The sequence below is a fragment of the Dermacentor variabilis genome, chromosome 4 (genome assembly GCF_050947875.1).
Source record: "Dermacentor variabilis isolate Ectoservices chromosome 4, ASM5094787v1, whole genome shotgun sequence".
Taxonomy (NCBI): Eukaryota; Metazoa; Arthropoda; class Arachnida; order Ixodida; family Ixodidae; genus Dermacentor; species Dermacentor variabilis.
The window spans coordinates 50,846,485-50,863,827 of NC_134571.1; the positions used below are offsets into that span (position 1 = coordinate 50,846,485).

Consider the following 17,343-nt stretch of genomic DNA (forward strand, 5'->3'; position numbering starts at 1 on the left):
TACAGACCTTGAATTCATCCCACTCTGTGCAAATAACAATGGCGTGGGTGTCTTGAGCAGCAGAGTAGGCATCCCGGAAAATCTCCACTTGCTTCAACACTGTACATCAACAGAGAATGCAGCTGAGGTCAGAACTTCATCATCAAAGCGACATGACACTGTAAAGGCTCTCTCAGCAGCATGTTACAAGCCCTTTTACACACATTGCTACAGAAGCTTGGTCTAATACATTACAGACCTGTGGTGTAATTCACTATTTATTGGTCTACATTAATGATCTATGACAGGATAGCAATGCGGTGAATGGACAAAGTCAGGAAGCTGTCACACATCAGCAAATGCCTAACCTATCTTAGCCAAGTACGTTGCCTCCTGAGGAGAATAACAGTTTGGGCTGGTTTGTAAAGTAGCACACTGAGACTAAAGAGCGCCTGCCAACCCCAAGTTGCATACACTAACCTAGACAATATACACCACGAAACTTTGTAGGTAAAGGTTTAGTAACGTCTTTTTACCTGCATCAAACTTGCATTTGCACTATCCCTGCCTCGGGAACTGTGCAGCATTTCTCCATCAGTCACTTGCACACGGCAACGAAAATTGCAATAAGTTCTGCAGTGTAGCTAGCTATTCTAAATGGGTACCGTCAGTGGAGGGCACAATGGTCTTGTACATACCATCGCCCTGCTCTCCTGAGCCAATGAGGTCACTGAAATGATATCACAAGCACAGGAAAGTATAAATTAATACGATGAGCGACATTTCAACAAAGCGCAACATCTCATGTTACAAACTCACTCAATGATCTGCTGCTTTGGAACTTTTGGGTCATAGATGTTGAGAAAGGCTCCTTCTTCCATCAAGTGTTTGCACACGTAGATAGCGGCACTTTCTCTGCATGTTGGTAATGAATTGAAAGGTGATGGCAATGAGTTAAAAAGTGTGCATCGCATTGCAAACAAGCAAACACTGAATGGATTCATTTATTATACAGACACATTTGGTAGACTGTATGCATACTGTTTTTGAACTGTTCACATCAGCAAATGAGTTATCAGCGGATTCACATGGTAGCTACAAGAAAGGCTTGGTTCTATATATCTTCACATAAGCATCAGCTTTCCCTTTAAGAAAAGTTCCTCTATCTAGTGAATCCGTAGAATTGATTCAATGTTCCAGCACTAGAGTTGATTAATCTTCTGTGGTCCTACTATGGGCCAGCCTCCTGGTCAGCTTAGTTAGCACAATAACTTCCCAGGGCAAGGCTGAATTTTGGATCAGGTCAACTTTTTCCTCAACAGAACCCACACTTCAGTTTCCTTCTTGGTGTGATGTGACTTTTTGAGGTTAAGCTTAAAGGGGCACTGACCCAAAAAATTCTAACTCGGAATAACTGGTATTTTACACTGGTGCAAGCTCACAGGTATAATCTGTAAAGTATCAACAGCAAATGCTGCTTAGAACAGATTTTAATTCGATACTGCAGTTCATGCGAGTGGAGAATTGGAAAGTGATGCATCTATTGATGTACTTATCAGCATGGGTTGTTTTAGTAAACAACGTTATTTCATGAATTTTGGCGATTGATTTCAGTGACGTGCGACATCGTTGGCTTCTCTCGCCATTCAGAAGACGTTTCAGCGCTGTTTGCACTGAATGTCTTGCACTGACCGCACACAAAGCGTACGTACATGAACACACGAAGCTTAAGTGCATGCTTCTTATCGTTTATGGATTACCAAATTACCGGTGTCATGTCACTAGCAAAGCTGGTGGCTACATCCTCTGACAATTTGTTTAACTACAATGATTTGAATTTTTTTTCGTAAAGTGTGATTGCTGAAAAAATTACAATAAATGTATGTACGTTAACTATTATGTTGCTACCGACACTTTACACAGTAGTTAGGTAGAATATGCAAGTTGCACCATTAGTTTTGCATGCTCTCTGGTTAGACACTGTCACCAGATGTCACACTGTCAACAGCAGTTTACTTTGAAACTGCCATTGTGGGCAGGCGTCCATCACATCACAACACAACACACGTGCACCGCGCCCTAGATACCACATGCATAACACAGTGCAATGAGTACGATGTAGTATAGACACAAAAAAGTACCTATTGGACTCCTGCCAATGTGGCCAGCAGCTCAACAAGAATCTGCTATCCATGTAGTGTTAACGTTTGTGCAAAGAATTATCAATAAAAGTACTGCTTAAGAGCCAATTATTAAGCGTCAGATGCTATAATTAGGACTGGTGCTTATGGTATCTGGCAGTACAAGGTATTTCTTTAGTTTCAGCTCCGATGGTAGTACAACGATAGTGGATATGTATTCGTTAAACTACTGGCTACATTAACTAAGGCACTGAGCATCAGTGGTAAAGTTGCTCCATTATAGCTCTCTTTACTTTCAATAGCTTCACCTCGTGTGCAAGAGAAAAAGTGAGACAAGGCAGACCGACGGGCGAGGAGCGCAACGAACAATAAGGTGAGGAAAGCAGCGTAAACAATGCCAGACGAGCCAGCACCGAAGCATGGCACATGGCTCTTGCTCTGTTCGCGGTTTGATATGGTGAAGCCTTTTATTTTTTTTCCGTGCAGTTCTGCAAAATGGAACCATGTGCACTTGTGCCGGTGTATTGTTTCTGAAGAGGATATTCAAGGAAGGAAAAGAAATTCCAGGACTTTCAAAGGCCTTGAAAACGCACTTTTCAATTTATCAAGGACCTGTATACAACCTGTTGGGGCACACTCACGCATGTCAGTGGCCTGAAGCCAGACTCATGACTACAGTGCTGACACTCGTACTTATTTTTTAAAATCACTCCTATTCATTTCTGCTCCAGCTACTGCACACATGGAAATTGTCCCAATGATGAAAAAAAAGAAGACAGTTTTATACAGAACATTCCTGATTACGTGGTTTGAGATGGCATGAGAAGATAGTTTACTTTCTGGGAAAATGTGTGATCTAAATTTGATTCAAACAATTTTTTTTAATCGTCTACATAGTGCATGTAAACAAAAATAGCAAAATTGTGCAAACCAGAAACAAATGAACAAAGTTCTACTGTAAGCAGCTCTGAATATAGTATTTCAAGGATAACGCTCCGCTGTGCGCACCAGTAGTTCATAGTGGGACAATACACACCTCGTGTCACCAGTGTTCTTCTTGAAGGCAAAGCCAAGCACTGCAATCTTTTTCCTGGCCACAGTGTTGAAGAGCCGCTCAATAATTCGTTGGGCAAACCGAGTCCTCTGGAAGCTGTTCATTTCCACAACCTGAAATGTAATAATGCCTACATGATGTTCCCCCAAAATCTGGTGCAGACTGAATTGTGTGCATTAGCACTTTCCCTATAGACAAGAATTTGTTTTACTCTCACACCCGCATTAAGAAGCAAGCATGCACAATCTCGACCACTGCCATAGTCTGTTGGCATGGCCCACAATATGACTGCAGGTTTGACGACGTGAAAGCTAATGGTAAGTGAACACCAGGTGGCAAGCATGCGGTAAGAACAATCTGGGAGCTATCGTGGTCATTTCTTCACCTGTTTCTACAGCTCCGGCAAAACATGGCTGCTGCCTACAAGTGCTGAAAATTCTTGTCTATAGATTGAGCACAGAGTGCAGTAAAATGGAGCTTCGCTTGATTCTGTGTGCAAAGGAGGCAGTAAACCTTTACCTGATACCAGTAGTTGGCAACCTCTGGAAGCTTGAGGCATTCACACAGATAAACCAAATTCAGCACATCTTTCTGGAAGCAGCTGCCTCCAAAACCTTCCAGGGAAAGATAAGAACCACGAATGAGAACTGAAACTTCCAACACACTTGGTCAACAATAACAGCAGCTAAGTATACATGAGCCTTGCTGCTAAGCTTTCTGCCGGATGTTGTTTTGGCAAAAAGAATTTCGAACCCCGCATACCCTGGCACTCCATATGGCACAAGGAAGTTACTGAACTAATTGAATTTCTCAAGCTAAAATACGTAGAGAAATCATAACGTACGACTTACGCACAACCTACAGACATGATAGCGTCGGATTGTAATTCAAAGTTTTTCAATGTTTTTAATCAGGACTAAAGTGTACAGTGCTATAATACTTTCTAATCTACTCCAGCAATCTCTTCAGACCGCCTGCATTCTGGAAGACTGGAAGGTGGGGAAGGTGATTCCCTTGCACAAGTCTGGGGATAGCCATTTGCCACATAATTATTGGCCTATTTCACTTACGTTCATTTCCTGTAAAATTATGGAACATGTCATTTACCCTCACCTTGCACCATTCTTTCAGTCAAATGCCTTTTTTACAGATCATCAGCACACATTTTGCAAGCCATTTTCCTGTGAAACTCAAATTTTATTTTTGACACATGAGCTAATTTTCGTACTTGACAGGAGTTCTATTGGTGACTGTATTTTCCTAGATTTTTCGAAAGCGTATGACAGGGTTTCTCAACAACTACTTTTTCAAAGCTAAGCAAACTTAACCTTGATCCTAACACCATAACACCAAGACTGTAAACAACTGACACATTCACAATAAGTGGCAAATTTGAGCGATATGATGCTTTGGTGAGCATGGCTTTTAACGATTATTTCAAATCGGTATTTACGCGAGACGACGGCTCTCTACCGCACTATTCCACAAATCTGCCTTCAATTCATGATGTGGTTTCTGAGGCAGGTGTTTTCAATCTACTCCTGAAAATTGATGCACAAAAATCTCCTTGGCCAGACGACATTTCCAATGCCTTCCTGAAAAGTTATGCACAGTGGTGTTCCAAATATTTATGCATCTTATTTAATAGATCATTAAATGAAGGCTCATTACTGGATGACTGGAGAACGGCCAGAATTAAGCCTATTCATAAAAATGGAGACAGAACATGTATTCAAAATTACCGTCCAATATCTTTAACCTCAACTGCATGCAAAATTTTGGAACACATTATTTTTAAACATATAGCTGATTTCCTTGACCAGAATAATTTTATAACTGATGCGCAGCATGGCTTCAGACATGGATTTTCTACCAACACCCAGCTAGTTCAAACTATACATGATTTTGCAGGGGCAATAAACGAAGGAAAGCAGACTGACACTATATTTATGGATTTTAAAAAGGCATTTGATAAGGTTTCACATATTAAACTTCTTCACAAGTTAGGCAACATATTAAACAATGATAAACTACTTATATGGATAGCAGCTTATCTAAACAACCGGTGCCAGTTTGTGGCATTAAATAATGCCTCTTCTACTCGACTCTCCGTTGCGTCTGGCATTCCCCAGGGATCTGTTTTAACATATAAAACCATTATTTGTCCCATGTTGGAATATGCTGTTATGATAATCTGGGATCCCTTTACAAAAACTAATAGTACTGCTAAACTAGAAAGAGTGCAAAAGAAAGTAGTACGGTTTATTTACAACTCATATGGTCATACATCTATCACTCATTTAATTAATCAAAGTGGTTTGCTTCCAGTCTCTGATAGAAACCGAATGTGTTGTTTAAAATTCTTCTTTCAAATCATCAAAGGGGAATACAATATTTACGGGTCTAATATTATATCGTACTTCAGATATGGCACAAGAAAACAGCACAGCCTTACAGTGACTCCATTAAATGCAAGAGCTAACTCTAATAAGTATTCTTGTTTCCCCAGAACAATCGCAGACTGGAATAGTCTTACTAATGATGCATTATCACAAACTTCAATGAAAATGTTTGAAACCTATCTTTAATTACCTTACATTTGTTTGGAACTGTAATATGCCCATGTGTTGCGCTTGCCTTTTCTTGTATCTCTATCGTTTGTGTTCCTTGATTGCTTGATTTATGAATTTACTGATGATTTTTGTGTTGCGCTTGCTCTTTCTGTATCTTTTATTTTACATTCATTTCTGTTTCTTGATTGCTTGATTGTTGAAATTTACTGATGATTTTCGCTCATTTTGAAATTTGTTTCCACCAATGTTTACATTTCTGTTGTATGCCCACCCTGCGAAAGTCTTGTATTAGATCACAGCGTTAATAAATAAAAAGAAATAAGAAAACGTTCTTCAATGGCTGCACTCTTTTCTCACCGATCGTTCACAATTTGTGGCAACTCATAACACTTCCTCTGTCACTTCCACAGTTGAATCAGGTGTGCCACAAGGCTCTGTGCTGGGACCATTGCTTTTTCTCATTTATATTAACGATTTACCTGATAGATTATGCTCATCAATTATTCTCTTTGCAGACGCCTGTGTCATATAGCGTAAAATTAACAGTGACTCTGATATAGGTCTTCTTCAATCCGATGTCAACCATGCTCTTGATTGGGCTAATACGTGGAACATAGAACTAAACATTAACAAATGTAAGTACATGCGTGGTTCTTGTTGTAACACTACACTGTCTTCATATCATCTTAATACTAGTAACCTTGAATCTGTGTCCTGTTACAAATACCTAGGGATATTCATTTATAATCTTTCTTGGAAGATGCATGTAGACCATATAACCAACAACGCTAATCGCCTGCTGGGCTACATACACTGAAATTTTTATCTTTCTTCTAGTTCTGCAAAACTACATCTTTATAAATCGTTAGTTCGTACTAAACCTGAATACGCTGCATCTGTCTGGGACCTCAGCGAAGAGACGCTAATCTATTAACTTCAATCTGTTCAGAACCGAGCGGCTCGCTTCATTCTTTTTGATTATCACTGTGACTCCAGCGTCACTACCATGAAAGCAAGCTTATCATTACCACTGCTATCACTAGGTAGGAAAATATTCCGCCTTTGCTTGTTCCATAAGACATATTTCGGGAACCCTATTCTTAAGAATAAATTGATAACCCTTCCTTGTTACGTTTCACCTCACATCGACCATCGTCATAAGGTGTGTGTTCCTTCATGCCACATCCACCATTTCTTCAATTCACTTATCCCCAGTACATCAGCGAGTTGGAATCACCTTCCCCGATTTGTCGTCGAAATATCTGATTATTATAAGTTCAAAGCTTCTTTAACTAACCTGCAGTTGTCATAAACACAAGAAATTGTAGCATTGTCATCCTTTTTATTCTTGCTTAGCTCACTTTTTTTCCCTTTTTGATCCCACCAAACTTTGTTTTGTAGGCATACATTACTGTTTACAGCGTCATTTCTTTTGTTTTCTTTCTTCGTTGATAAGGTCTCTTTATGCTTTGTATGCTCAGCGGTATTTCTTTCCCCCTCGTACTGTGCCCTATTTATTGTCAATTTCCTTCATTGTATTGATGTAACCCTTTCTTTTTCTTTTTAGTTTTATACAAATTTACTGCTCTTCTTTTTCCAATTTATCGAATGTACCCACTCCCCTCTGTAATACCCTCTGTCCCTGAGGGTAATGAAGTAAATAAACAAATAAATAAATAAATAAACAAACGAGAAAACATAATTCTGTTACATGAAAACTCAAGCCCCTTTTCCAGCGTTTCTATCATTCATAGACTGGCCACGACGTCCACCATTTAAGCGCACCGACGCGCGAATATCTTGGGAGGCTACAGAGCGGCACACCCGGTTCCTCGCGTGTTAACACCTCCAGATGGCGCTCGCCTCCGCCGCATCACGGCCAACGCACGAGGCCGCATTTCTACCAGAAAGCCCACCTTCATGCATAGCGTTAGCCGCCAGCATATTACGGTTGCATAAGCTGCAGTTGCCGGGAAGCAGTCAGGGATCTTTGAATGCTATCGCATTCCACTCTTAAAGGTGAAGCTTAAGCGTCCTCCAACTTTTTAACCACCACATCCCTGACACGTTCGCTCACATGGATCATGTCTGAAACTCTGGTTTTCGTTATACATCAGTTCAATAGAGAGGAATGTGGGGCTGTGAGAATAAACGAAGGAACTTCATGACCACGGAGATTTTCTATAATTGGGTGGGTTCAAAGAATCGGCTGGCTACATTTCATGAATTCTTTTTCTTTGGCTTGTACTGTCTTTGAGCAGTCTCAATAGCAACTCGACTCACTCACTGAAACCAGAACTGTCAACTGTACGTGTTTTCTCATTCATATTCGCACATTCTAAATACTTCAAAAATTCCAAATAATGAAATTTGAATTGGACAGAATACCAAATAGCATGATACATTGGATTGCATATTCAAAAATAATGAGTATTTGCACAACCCTAGCCAGTATTTATCAGGATTTGGTAAAATTGTTGAGAGAGAGCACTCTCTGCTATAGCATAGTTAAGAAGTATGCTGCCTTATTTAAACAAGGGTGAATGAGCATCAAAGATGGACCACATTGTGGCAGGCCAGCATAAATCAGCATGTAAGAAAACATCTATGTGTGACATCATGCGTTGTCAGATTGCTGGCTCAACATTTGGAGGATTGTGGAGCTGACAGAAACATTGAAAATCACAATCCAGCATGTCATCAACAAAGATATTCATTGCTCACTCATGAGCAAAAGCATATGCAGTGCACAAGGTCCAGAGACAATGTGGAGATGTTCTGAGCAGATTTTGTAAACTTCTTTTAACGGTACATGACCACTGATGAAATGTGGATGCATTGCTTTCATCCTGAAAGCCAATGGCAGTCAAAACTATTAAACATTATTCCTTTCTACTGCAAAGAAGCAAATAATAAATAAAGCCTGGTATGTTCCATCAGCAGAGAAAGTGATAGCTTCCGTCCTTTCGAATTTTGAGTCTGTTCCGGATGTTTTTCATTTGGGGGAGACCATCACTGAATAATACTGTTGGCTCAATTCATTGCCTGCAGAACGTCATCAAAGCTAAATGACATGGTATGCTTTAGAAAGGGGTCATTCTCAACTAAGCACATCTTCACACTGTGCTGCTGCTGTAATGTCTCCCATCTATTGCAGTGGCTTTTCAGTGCTTCACCACTTGCTATACTCCCTGATTCTCGCCTCATCAGAATATAAATTTGTCAAGATGAAGCAGAAACTCTCTGGTGTTCACTTTTCCAGTGGTGACAGCATCATACAAGCCGTGACCCTCTTTTTAGAAAGTGCCCCCCCCCCCACCTCCCCCTTCCCCTCCGGGAAGTCAAGTAGCAGAAAATCACAGGGCCAAGTGCATGGTCAATAGAAGGCAGCATGTTGAAAAGTGACATATGATGAGTTACATCGGCCACTTCTTACTGGTTGTAGCTGGAAATTCTTGGGACAACTCTTATGGAAGGTTAACACAGTAAAACCTCATTAAAATGAATTTGAAGGGGGAACCATAATTACTTTGTTATATCAATTACTGCATGTACTGCACAAAGAATCTCTATGGTGATTTCAAGGGGAATTTCACCTACTTTGTTACATCTATTATTTTGTTATAACAAGGTTTGACTGTATATGCCTTCTTTCAAGACCAGGCCACAATAAGTAGTTACACTAAAATTTCATTAATTAAATCCCAATTAAGAAAATCATATTTGTCTTCTAGTCTAGGCAAGCAAATACATTATTTAATGGCACCAAAATCTCATTGATTTGGACGTGTTTGGTTGTACACCAGTTAATTTGGGCTCTTAGAGCATGCTGTGTGCTACAAAGTGGTGCTAGCGTCCAACTGAAACGAAGTGGCAAATTACTCATAGCTACAGCCATCAGCAGAAACTGTATGGAAACAAAAGAAGCACTTTGTGCCTTTTTAGTCTTGCGTTTACCGCCACGCATTACACTGCCTACCATGTTGGCTGCATGCCTTCAGAACTGTGTGGTTGCTATCCATGACCGCATCAATACCGACCACATTCATCTGCAGTGGTTGCAGCAAGAAGTGGTTTAATTTTGACTCGGTGCAAAGCATGCGCGATGTCACTAACCTAACAAAAGCCACTGTGGATAGAAAATGATCCTACTGTGGCTTATGTGTTGGCGTCAAACCGGTGAGTGACATTGTGATAAACGATCAGTTGCTGACAAGCTTACAGGCAACAAAATAGCCCAGATGTGGTAGTGAAAAGCATGTCCACTCAGACGAAAATGCATGTCCTGCACCACTGCGGCACTGTGAGGAAACTTGCGAGGCCCTTGTCACTGCAAGTTTTTATCACTTACAAGACAACAAGAATTACAGCTTCTGTGCTGATTTAATGCAAAGTAGAAATGAGGGTTGCAGATCTCTCGAGTTGATAAAAGCAAGTTAATGTACTAGTAAGCACTTGTTTATTGTTTGCCTGAAACATTCAATAATTCAATATTTGGTTTATTCAGACATTTCTTTCAGTCTCGTGAAATTCAATTTAACGTGGTTTTACTGTGTGTGCAACATGAAATGCTAGCTGCTGAGCACTCGCAGCCACTTGAGCAAATATGATAGCCGAGTTCACTGAAGTACTTCCGAATTTTGACATGCAACGGTGGCTCACTGCATGTGAAAAAAAAAAGAAATATTAAAAAATGCTATATGTTCACTTGGAGCTCGCACAACAAAACAGCACATTCGACTTACCAACACTGGCTTGTAGAAACCTTGTGCCAATTCTGCTGTCACTTCCAATGGCATGTGCCACTTCAGATACGTCAGCTCCAGTTGACTCACAGATTGCAGAGACCGCATTGATGCTAGAAATCCTCTGGGCTAGAAAAGCATTTGCAGCCTGCAAAGGCAAGATCAAACAACTCTAGCAAGCTATAAAAACCACTTGACGTAGTAGTTCTGCGGAAACCCGCAAGGTGGAGAGAAGTAATTGAAGATGAAAACCACTTATTAGAGCACATTTCTTCCGAAAGACAATAAGCAGATAACTTCAAGGAAACAAAAGCATCATTGTATAAGAGCCTGCACACTGTCCTTTTACTTGCTCTGCATTTCATGACTGATTGTTTGACTGACTGATCAATGTAACTTAACATCATAAAGCAACACAGGGCCTCTGGGAGGCATTGTAGTGGAGAACTCCCAAGTTTATCTGGACTGTATGTGGAAATGGAAGCATGATCTACATTCCAATAGCAGAGCACCACAGCCACCGAGCCACCAGGGCCTGTGCTAGCTGTTTATAAAAGGACGAACACTAATTAGTAAAGAAAGCATAACTAATCATGTCACAATATCACCATTTCAGGCACAAATTCTTCCTAGTCCATTTGAAAATGTGGAAGTTAGTCCCAAGGCAGGGCTTACCAGTTTGGAAAGCTCTGACGACCAGGTGTTCATGGTGATGATACGGTCTTCAGGAATCCAGTGCTTGTACACAGAACACAGCTCTTGAATAGCCGCTTGGCCTTCGGGTGTTTGCTCTCCCCCAATTAGGATGCGGTCTGGGTGAAGTAGGTCCGCAACAGCTGAGCCTTCAGCTAGAAATTCGGGGTTTGAAAGAACCTGCAAAATAAGTGAAACATTTAGCATGTTGCTAACTTGTATAATCACCATCATACTTAAGCTGAAAATGTCTCAAGCACCTTCTTGCTTCTAATGGCGAATGTGTTGGAGTTTTATAGTTGGGGTGCCTTGAACGAGCGCTGCCTTACTGCGCAAGATTATGTGGTTTTACATGCCAAAACTACTTTCTCATTATGAGGCACGCCGTAGTGGGCACTCTGGAAATTTGGACCACCTGGGCTTCTTTAACATGCACCTAAATATAAGTACATGGGTGTTTTCGCATTTTGCCCTCGTCGAAATGTGGCCACCGTGGCCAGAATACCTTGTTGTGTCTTCCTTTCAAAGCATTCAATGCTCGCTTCTTAAAGTCTGTGTTTGCTAAAGTTAAGCCACCATAAATGTGTTTTTATTGTTTGGGTTAAGTTTGACAGCGGTTGTACATGGTGCCAATAAGGTAAAGAAAAATCATATTAATTCGACAATCATTAATTCAGAAAATTGCATAATTAGGACTTTTTCTCTGGTCCCGGCAGACACATGCGTTATTTAATGGTATTAAACTCTCAATCATTCAGCCGTATTTGGCTGTACACCGGTTCATTTGGACAAGTCTCACAGCGTAGCAGAGTGCACCACAAAAGAGCAAAAGAGGAGCTAGTGTCCAACCAAAACTAGGCAGCGGAATCCGCATCACCTTAGTCATCAGTGGAAACTGTACAGGAATGCTGGAATAGCCTTCATACTTGTGTGTCATGTCCCGCATGACACTGCATTAGCCATGTGCCTTCAGAACTGTGTGCTCACCATCCATGATTGTGTCGACAGTGACCACAGCTTTGCCTGCTGTGGTAAGAAGTAGTTTCGCTTTCACTTAGTGCACCTTGGCTGCATGCTTTCAGCCACTGCATAGCCACCATCTGTGACTGGGTTGATAGTGACACACATTCTTATTTATCCTTTTTCTGGGGACTCCGTTTCATCCATGAACAACTTAACATTAGTATCACTCAGTGCAAGACGCACCTGCACAATTTGGAATTAACTCGAATGTTATCGCTGTTTCTGCATGTCGCACATGTTCTCACTAAACCTTGTGTAATCAGATTGTATGCATCGTTCAAAAGTGTTGTATTTTCTGGAAGGTATGCGAGCACCAGCGATTACACTGGAACCTTCAACTAGTCATGTATAGAGGTCGATGCGCATGGCCCACAGATCAGATTTCGATAATCGTTGATTGCGCTCGTGGCTATGGTTGTGCTTCGAGTGTCACTTGCTTTTGTGGCCACAGGTTGGCCCCAAAGTCAGTTTCATGATTCACAGCTTTGCTACTGTGTTCTTCACCGTCACTAATTGACAATAGCGACCATGATTTCGTCCACAGCGGTTGCAGCAAACTAGTTCCACTAGTTTCAGACTCAATGCGCATTGGCTGCATGCCTTCAGAACTGCATGGTCGCCCTCCATGATCTTGATCTTGTCGATAGTGACCACAGTTTCAACAGCAGTGGTTAAGGCGTGCAGTAGTTTCATTGTGACTCAGTGCAATGCAAGCGCAATGCAAACACAATGTCACAAGCATGGTAGTAGCTGTTGGGGATGAGAGATTCTACTACGGCCTGCATGGTGGCCTCAAATCCGCTGGTTACATTGTGAAGGACATACGATCTGTTAGCAACCAACTCACTGGCAAAAAAATAATCTGGACACACATGGAAGTGAAGCACATGTCTTCGATGAAGATGCAGGTCTTGCACCACAGCTACACTGCAAAGTTAGTCACAAAGCCTTCACTGCTGAAAGCGCTAGTCGGTCACGAGATGACAACAATTTCAGCTTCCACAGTGCTTCTGCGCAATGTCTAAGACTATTTCTGATTCTACCAGTAAATAAAAGCGTGTTGATATAAGCATTTGTTCATTGTTCCCTTGATACCCTCGATAATTTGACATTCGGTTAATTCAGACATTTGTTTCTGTTCTGGGAAATCCAAATTAATGAGGTTTTACTGTAGTGCCAAGAAGACAGAATAGCAAGGTGTCCTCCGAGAATTTCGAAACCTGCACACCTCCTAGAACTGCTTTAGATACCCAAGCCCTGTCCATCGCTTTTTAATAACGTAGGAACTAATAAAGAACAAACACAAAGCCAAGACTGCTGATGCTTGCAGGTAATTGGCAGTTTATGCTGCACAGCTTTCTTTTATTCAAAAATTACCTTTAGAAGAATAAACGTGCCATCAGAAGAAGGATGTGTTCAGATCAAGGTGCCAAACCGAAATCTTTTCAGGTTCAGTCTGGATTGATTCTTCTTGGTTTGGTTCTGGTTCAGCCCCAGAGCAAAAATTATACAGGTTTGAACCGGTTCAGAGCATCCTAGACTGGCTCATTTGGGTTCAAAGAGGGCAGCAGAAAAAAATAGGAATTTCGCACATGCCTCCCGTTGAAAAAAATGCATGATGCGACTTTTGGAGAAACATAGCTTGCTTGGCTACTAGCTGTGTAAGACCGTTTTCTTTTGAACAGTCACTAATGAAGAGATTTTCACCACAAAAATTATGTGCCCTACACAACTGTGCCTATAGAGGGGGGCGGGGGGGGGGGGGGGTCAGAATCATTACATTTACTGAGTTTCGTGGTGCCCTGTGCGCCTACTATACAGTGTTTTACCATGATACCCCTCCCCAAAATATTATCCATTGGATTTGCTCGTACTGTACAAATTGAATAATTCATCTATTGTTAACTACCCATGTATTACGTGTTCATTTTACTTTATTGAAAGAAGGCACCCTGTTCTAAGAGAATGTTTAATATCATAGTAAAACAGGCTGCTGGGCTATTGGTACATGCGCATAGCTAAAAATACAATACAAATACAAGACAGGATGGGCGAGGTGACTGGATAGGTGCTCAACTCACATCAAGAGAAATATGTGATGGTGAGTAGAAGTGCAGATTGTACGGAGGTAAGTTCTAAATGAAGCGAGAGCTTGGAAATGTTGGTCTCCAAACGAGTGATGCATACAGCATATAGGAGATAGAGTACTAAAGCATTTTGAGAAATGTGAGTAAACGGGAGGAAAAAATTTCCAATTTTGTCCGAAAGTCGTTTAGATGTTCAGTAAATGTTATCAGTTCGAATAAAAAATAACGTCGGGGTTTTTTATTTTTTCGTTGGCATTTGAACGTGACACCATGAACAGTGGGGTTGTGAATTCAGGTAGAAGTATTGGCATGGCTAATAGAGAAATATAGGAAACACAATTTTTCTGTGCTGATGGTGACTTTTGCTCAGCCAGAGGTAACATGAGCACCTCGTGTCCCCTCCAGGCAGTGCGGATGGGTGCGCCGAAAGACTTTGGGTGTTCACATAGATTGTGTGACAATGTTGCACATGATACCATACTTGATGCTGTTGAATCAGCTGGCCTTGGCAGTCAAGTATATGAACAATAATATTCGATAGTGAGCCCTCAGGACTGAAGGTATAGAAATGAAGGTCTGGCCCTCAGGATGGCCACACCCTCAAGAATTGAAGGTCTGGCTTACGCTTTGCAGACACTAGAGTGGTAAATAACAGTTTGATGTTCAAGAAAATATTTTATTAACCGGTAAAGGTTTTTATGGCAGTCATGAGACCTCAGAAACTGTAATACTTTGGGATGTCAAAGGCTGTCAAAAGCACCTTATAAATCAAGAGAAATGAATGAAACATGTAGCTTTTTATATTTAATTTCATTGAGTGTTTTACAGAACACGCATAGGGTGAGGGGCAAACTCTTGTGATGTGTAAAACCAAATTATTTAAGATGGAGTAAATTACTACAGTATAAAAAATATTGTTTTTATTCGAATACAAGCCAAGGTTTTTCTCAGAATCCTTAGCCTCGAAGTCACCCCCACCTTACATGCGAGGAATAGTAAAGGTGGAGTGTGTGCTATTTGTAATTTTTTCCTTTAGGTGTGCTTTCACGGCAGTGCGAATTTCGCCTTATGGTGTGGTTTTGCAGCAGAGCATAATGCAATGTCATGAAGTCACACCTAAAGGCAAAATTTGCATATGACCTCCACTCCATGAGTTGAAGCTCCCTTGTCCCATATTTCATGGTCGCCATTTTGCGTGCTGGCAGTGTTAGTAATTCAGCATTTCTGGCAATCCTCGTCAAGTCTGAATAATCAGTCTGCTACTCTATATCGTGCTATATTACAGTGGTTACTAAGTTCTTCTTTTCTTGGGTCCCCCAACTGCACCCTCACCTTATAATCGTGACTGCTTTATAAACGACCAAATACGGTTGTACCGAGATGAATTTGAAAGTCCTAAAATTTCGCGAAAAATGGCATTCATCATGTTAGGTCGGTAGATAAGTGAATTGGCTGGTTGGTTCAGTTTTGCTAGAACTATAATGCGACTTTTTCGTCTACAAATAGGCAAGTGCATTAGTGTTATAGAAGAATTAAATATGAAATGGATGAATACTCATTGCTTATGGAAAAGAATTTTCACCATGGAAAGAGCGAGCCCACTCCAACCCTGAGCAAAGCCCGATGTCTTGGTTTCATACAAGGTATTGCATGCTCTAATAGTGAAAGGCACATCATTAGTCGGATCATGATAAGCTGTTAATTGTCGGAGCCAGGTGTACTAATTGCAATTGGATGTACAGAAATGTGGGTGTCAAACAACTTGGGGAGAAGTCACTCCTTGTGTAATCACAGTCTGAAAGAGGAAGTGATGAGTTGTTGTGTGATGCGATGTTTTCCAAATGAAATTTGGAATTAGAGGTTGAATATATTTCGCTTTCCTGCTGATGTGCAAAGCTGCGTGGAGGAAGATATGTGAGCAAGATCAATGTGCACTTTGTAATGGCAAAAGTATTGTATCATTAATGTTCGTAAAAGTCCCCGAGTTGGAGTTCCGTTGTTTTTTGAAAACACCAAAGCATTGCCCCGATGCGTTTATGTTCAATCATTAAATCTGATCAGGAATTGCTCCTGCCTGGTCGCAGAACAACTGGTCACGAATGAGTTTTGCACAAGTGTCTGAAATTATAGAATTTATTAACAAAAATTTTAATACTTCTTTTTACTGAATGGGAGTTTTCAGAACTAAAGGAAGCAATTAGAATTGGACGGCAATTCGAAAATTTTGTGTGTTCCAAATTTTGTAAGGCTAAAAGCAGTTGAGGCTTGTTTTTTGACAGAAAATGGAGAATTGAATGTTTTGATGATCAAACTTTCAGTTTCAGTTTCACTTTATCATTCAATATACATAGTTGGTTGTTGGTAGTATACAAGTGAGGGTCCCAAAGTCAAACGACTGCTAATGGAATCGTTAACGAACCATGCAAAGCCATACCAGGTGAGAGCAAGAGATGCTAATGCACCAACCATTCAGTTGTGAAAAACATGCGATTGAAGTGTAGGTTGGGATCAAGTGTTACTGAGCACTACGAGATCATTGGGGGAAGCAAATTGTGATCGCTGGGCGCTACGTGTATCTGCGTCAATGGAGCCCCATAGTTAAGTGCTTCGCATTTCACAAAAGTTCGTTAATCTGATGTGACGTTTGTAGTAACGAGGTTTCACTGCACCAACGCAAGTGTAAACCTTTAAGTCCAAAGGTAAAATACAGCTTTCATCGAAATAAAATGTGCCACTCTCGCCTGATGAGTTTTAATCAAACAATAGACCTGCAACACAGCTTTTAGGGTGTACATCTTTATTTTGAAACCAGTTACCTCCAACAACACAGTGTGTTACTAAGACTTACCTGGAAGTTAGCTCCCTGCATTATGTTGGCCTTGAGGATACGGCTAATGCTCTCTGCAGCCTTGACTGGGACAGTGCTTTTCTCAACAACAATCTTTGGTGTAGTGGCCTTCTCGGCTATGTTCCTGGCAGCAGCCTCCACATACTGCAGGTCGGCTGCCCTTCCCTGAATCAGAAATGATCTCATTGTAACTCGGTGCA

At 41.0% G+C, this 17,343-nt stretch overlaps 1 protein-coding gene across 2 annotated transcripts in view; it reads right to left on the reverse strand.

The window, feature by feature from the left end:
• sgl (UDP-glucose 6-dehydrogenase sgl) overlaps window positions 1-17,343 on the reverse strand; it is a 34,814-nt gene that overhangs the window by 4,794 nt on the left and 12,677 nt on the right. For both annotated transcript variants that reach the window (XM_075688985.1, XM_075688984.1), the window contains 8 exons: window positions 17,144-17,308; window positions 11,168-11,365; window positions 10,493-10,640; window positions 3,694-3,788; window positions 3,157-3,287; window positions 799-894; window positions 678-709; window positions 8-99 (listed from right to left, as the gene is read on the reverse strand). In XM_075688985.1, the coding sequence (XP_075545100.1) occupies window positions 8-99; window positions 678-709; window positions 799-894; window positions 3,157-3,287; window positions 3,694-3,788; window positions 10,493-10,640; window positions 11,168-11,365; window positions 17,144-17,308 (957 nt within the window). The remainder of the gene's footprint in view (window positions 1-7; window positions 100-677; window positions 710-798; window positions 895-3,156; window positions 3,288-3,693; window positions 3,789-10,492; window positions 10,641-11,167; window positions 11,366-17,143; window positions 17,309-17,343) is intronic.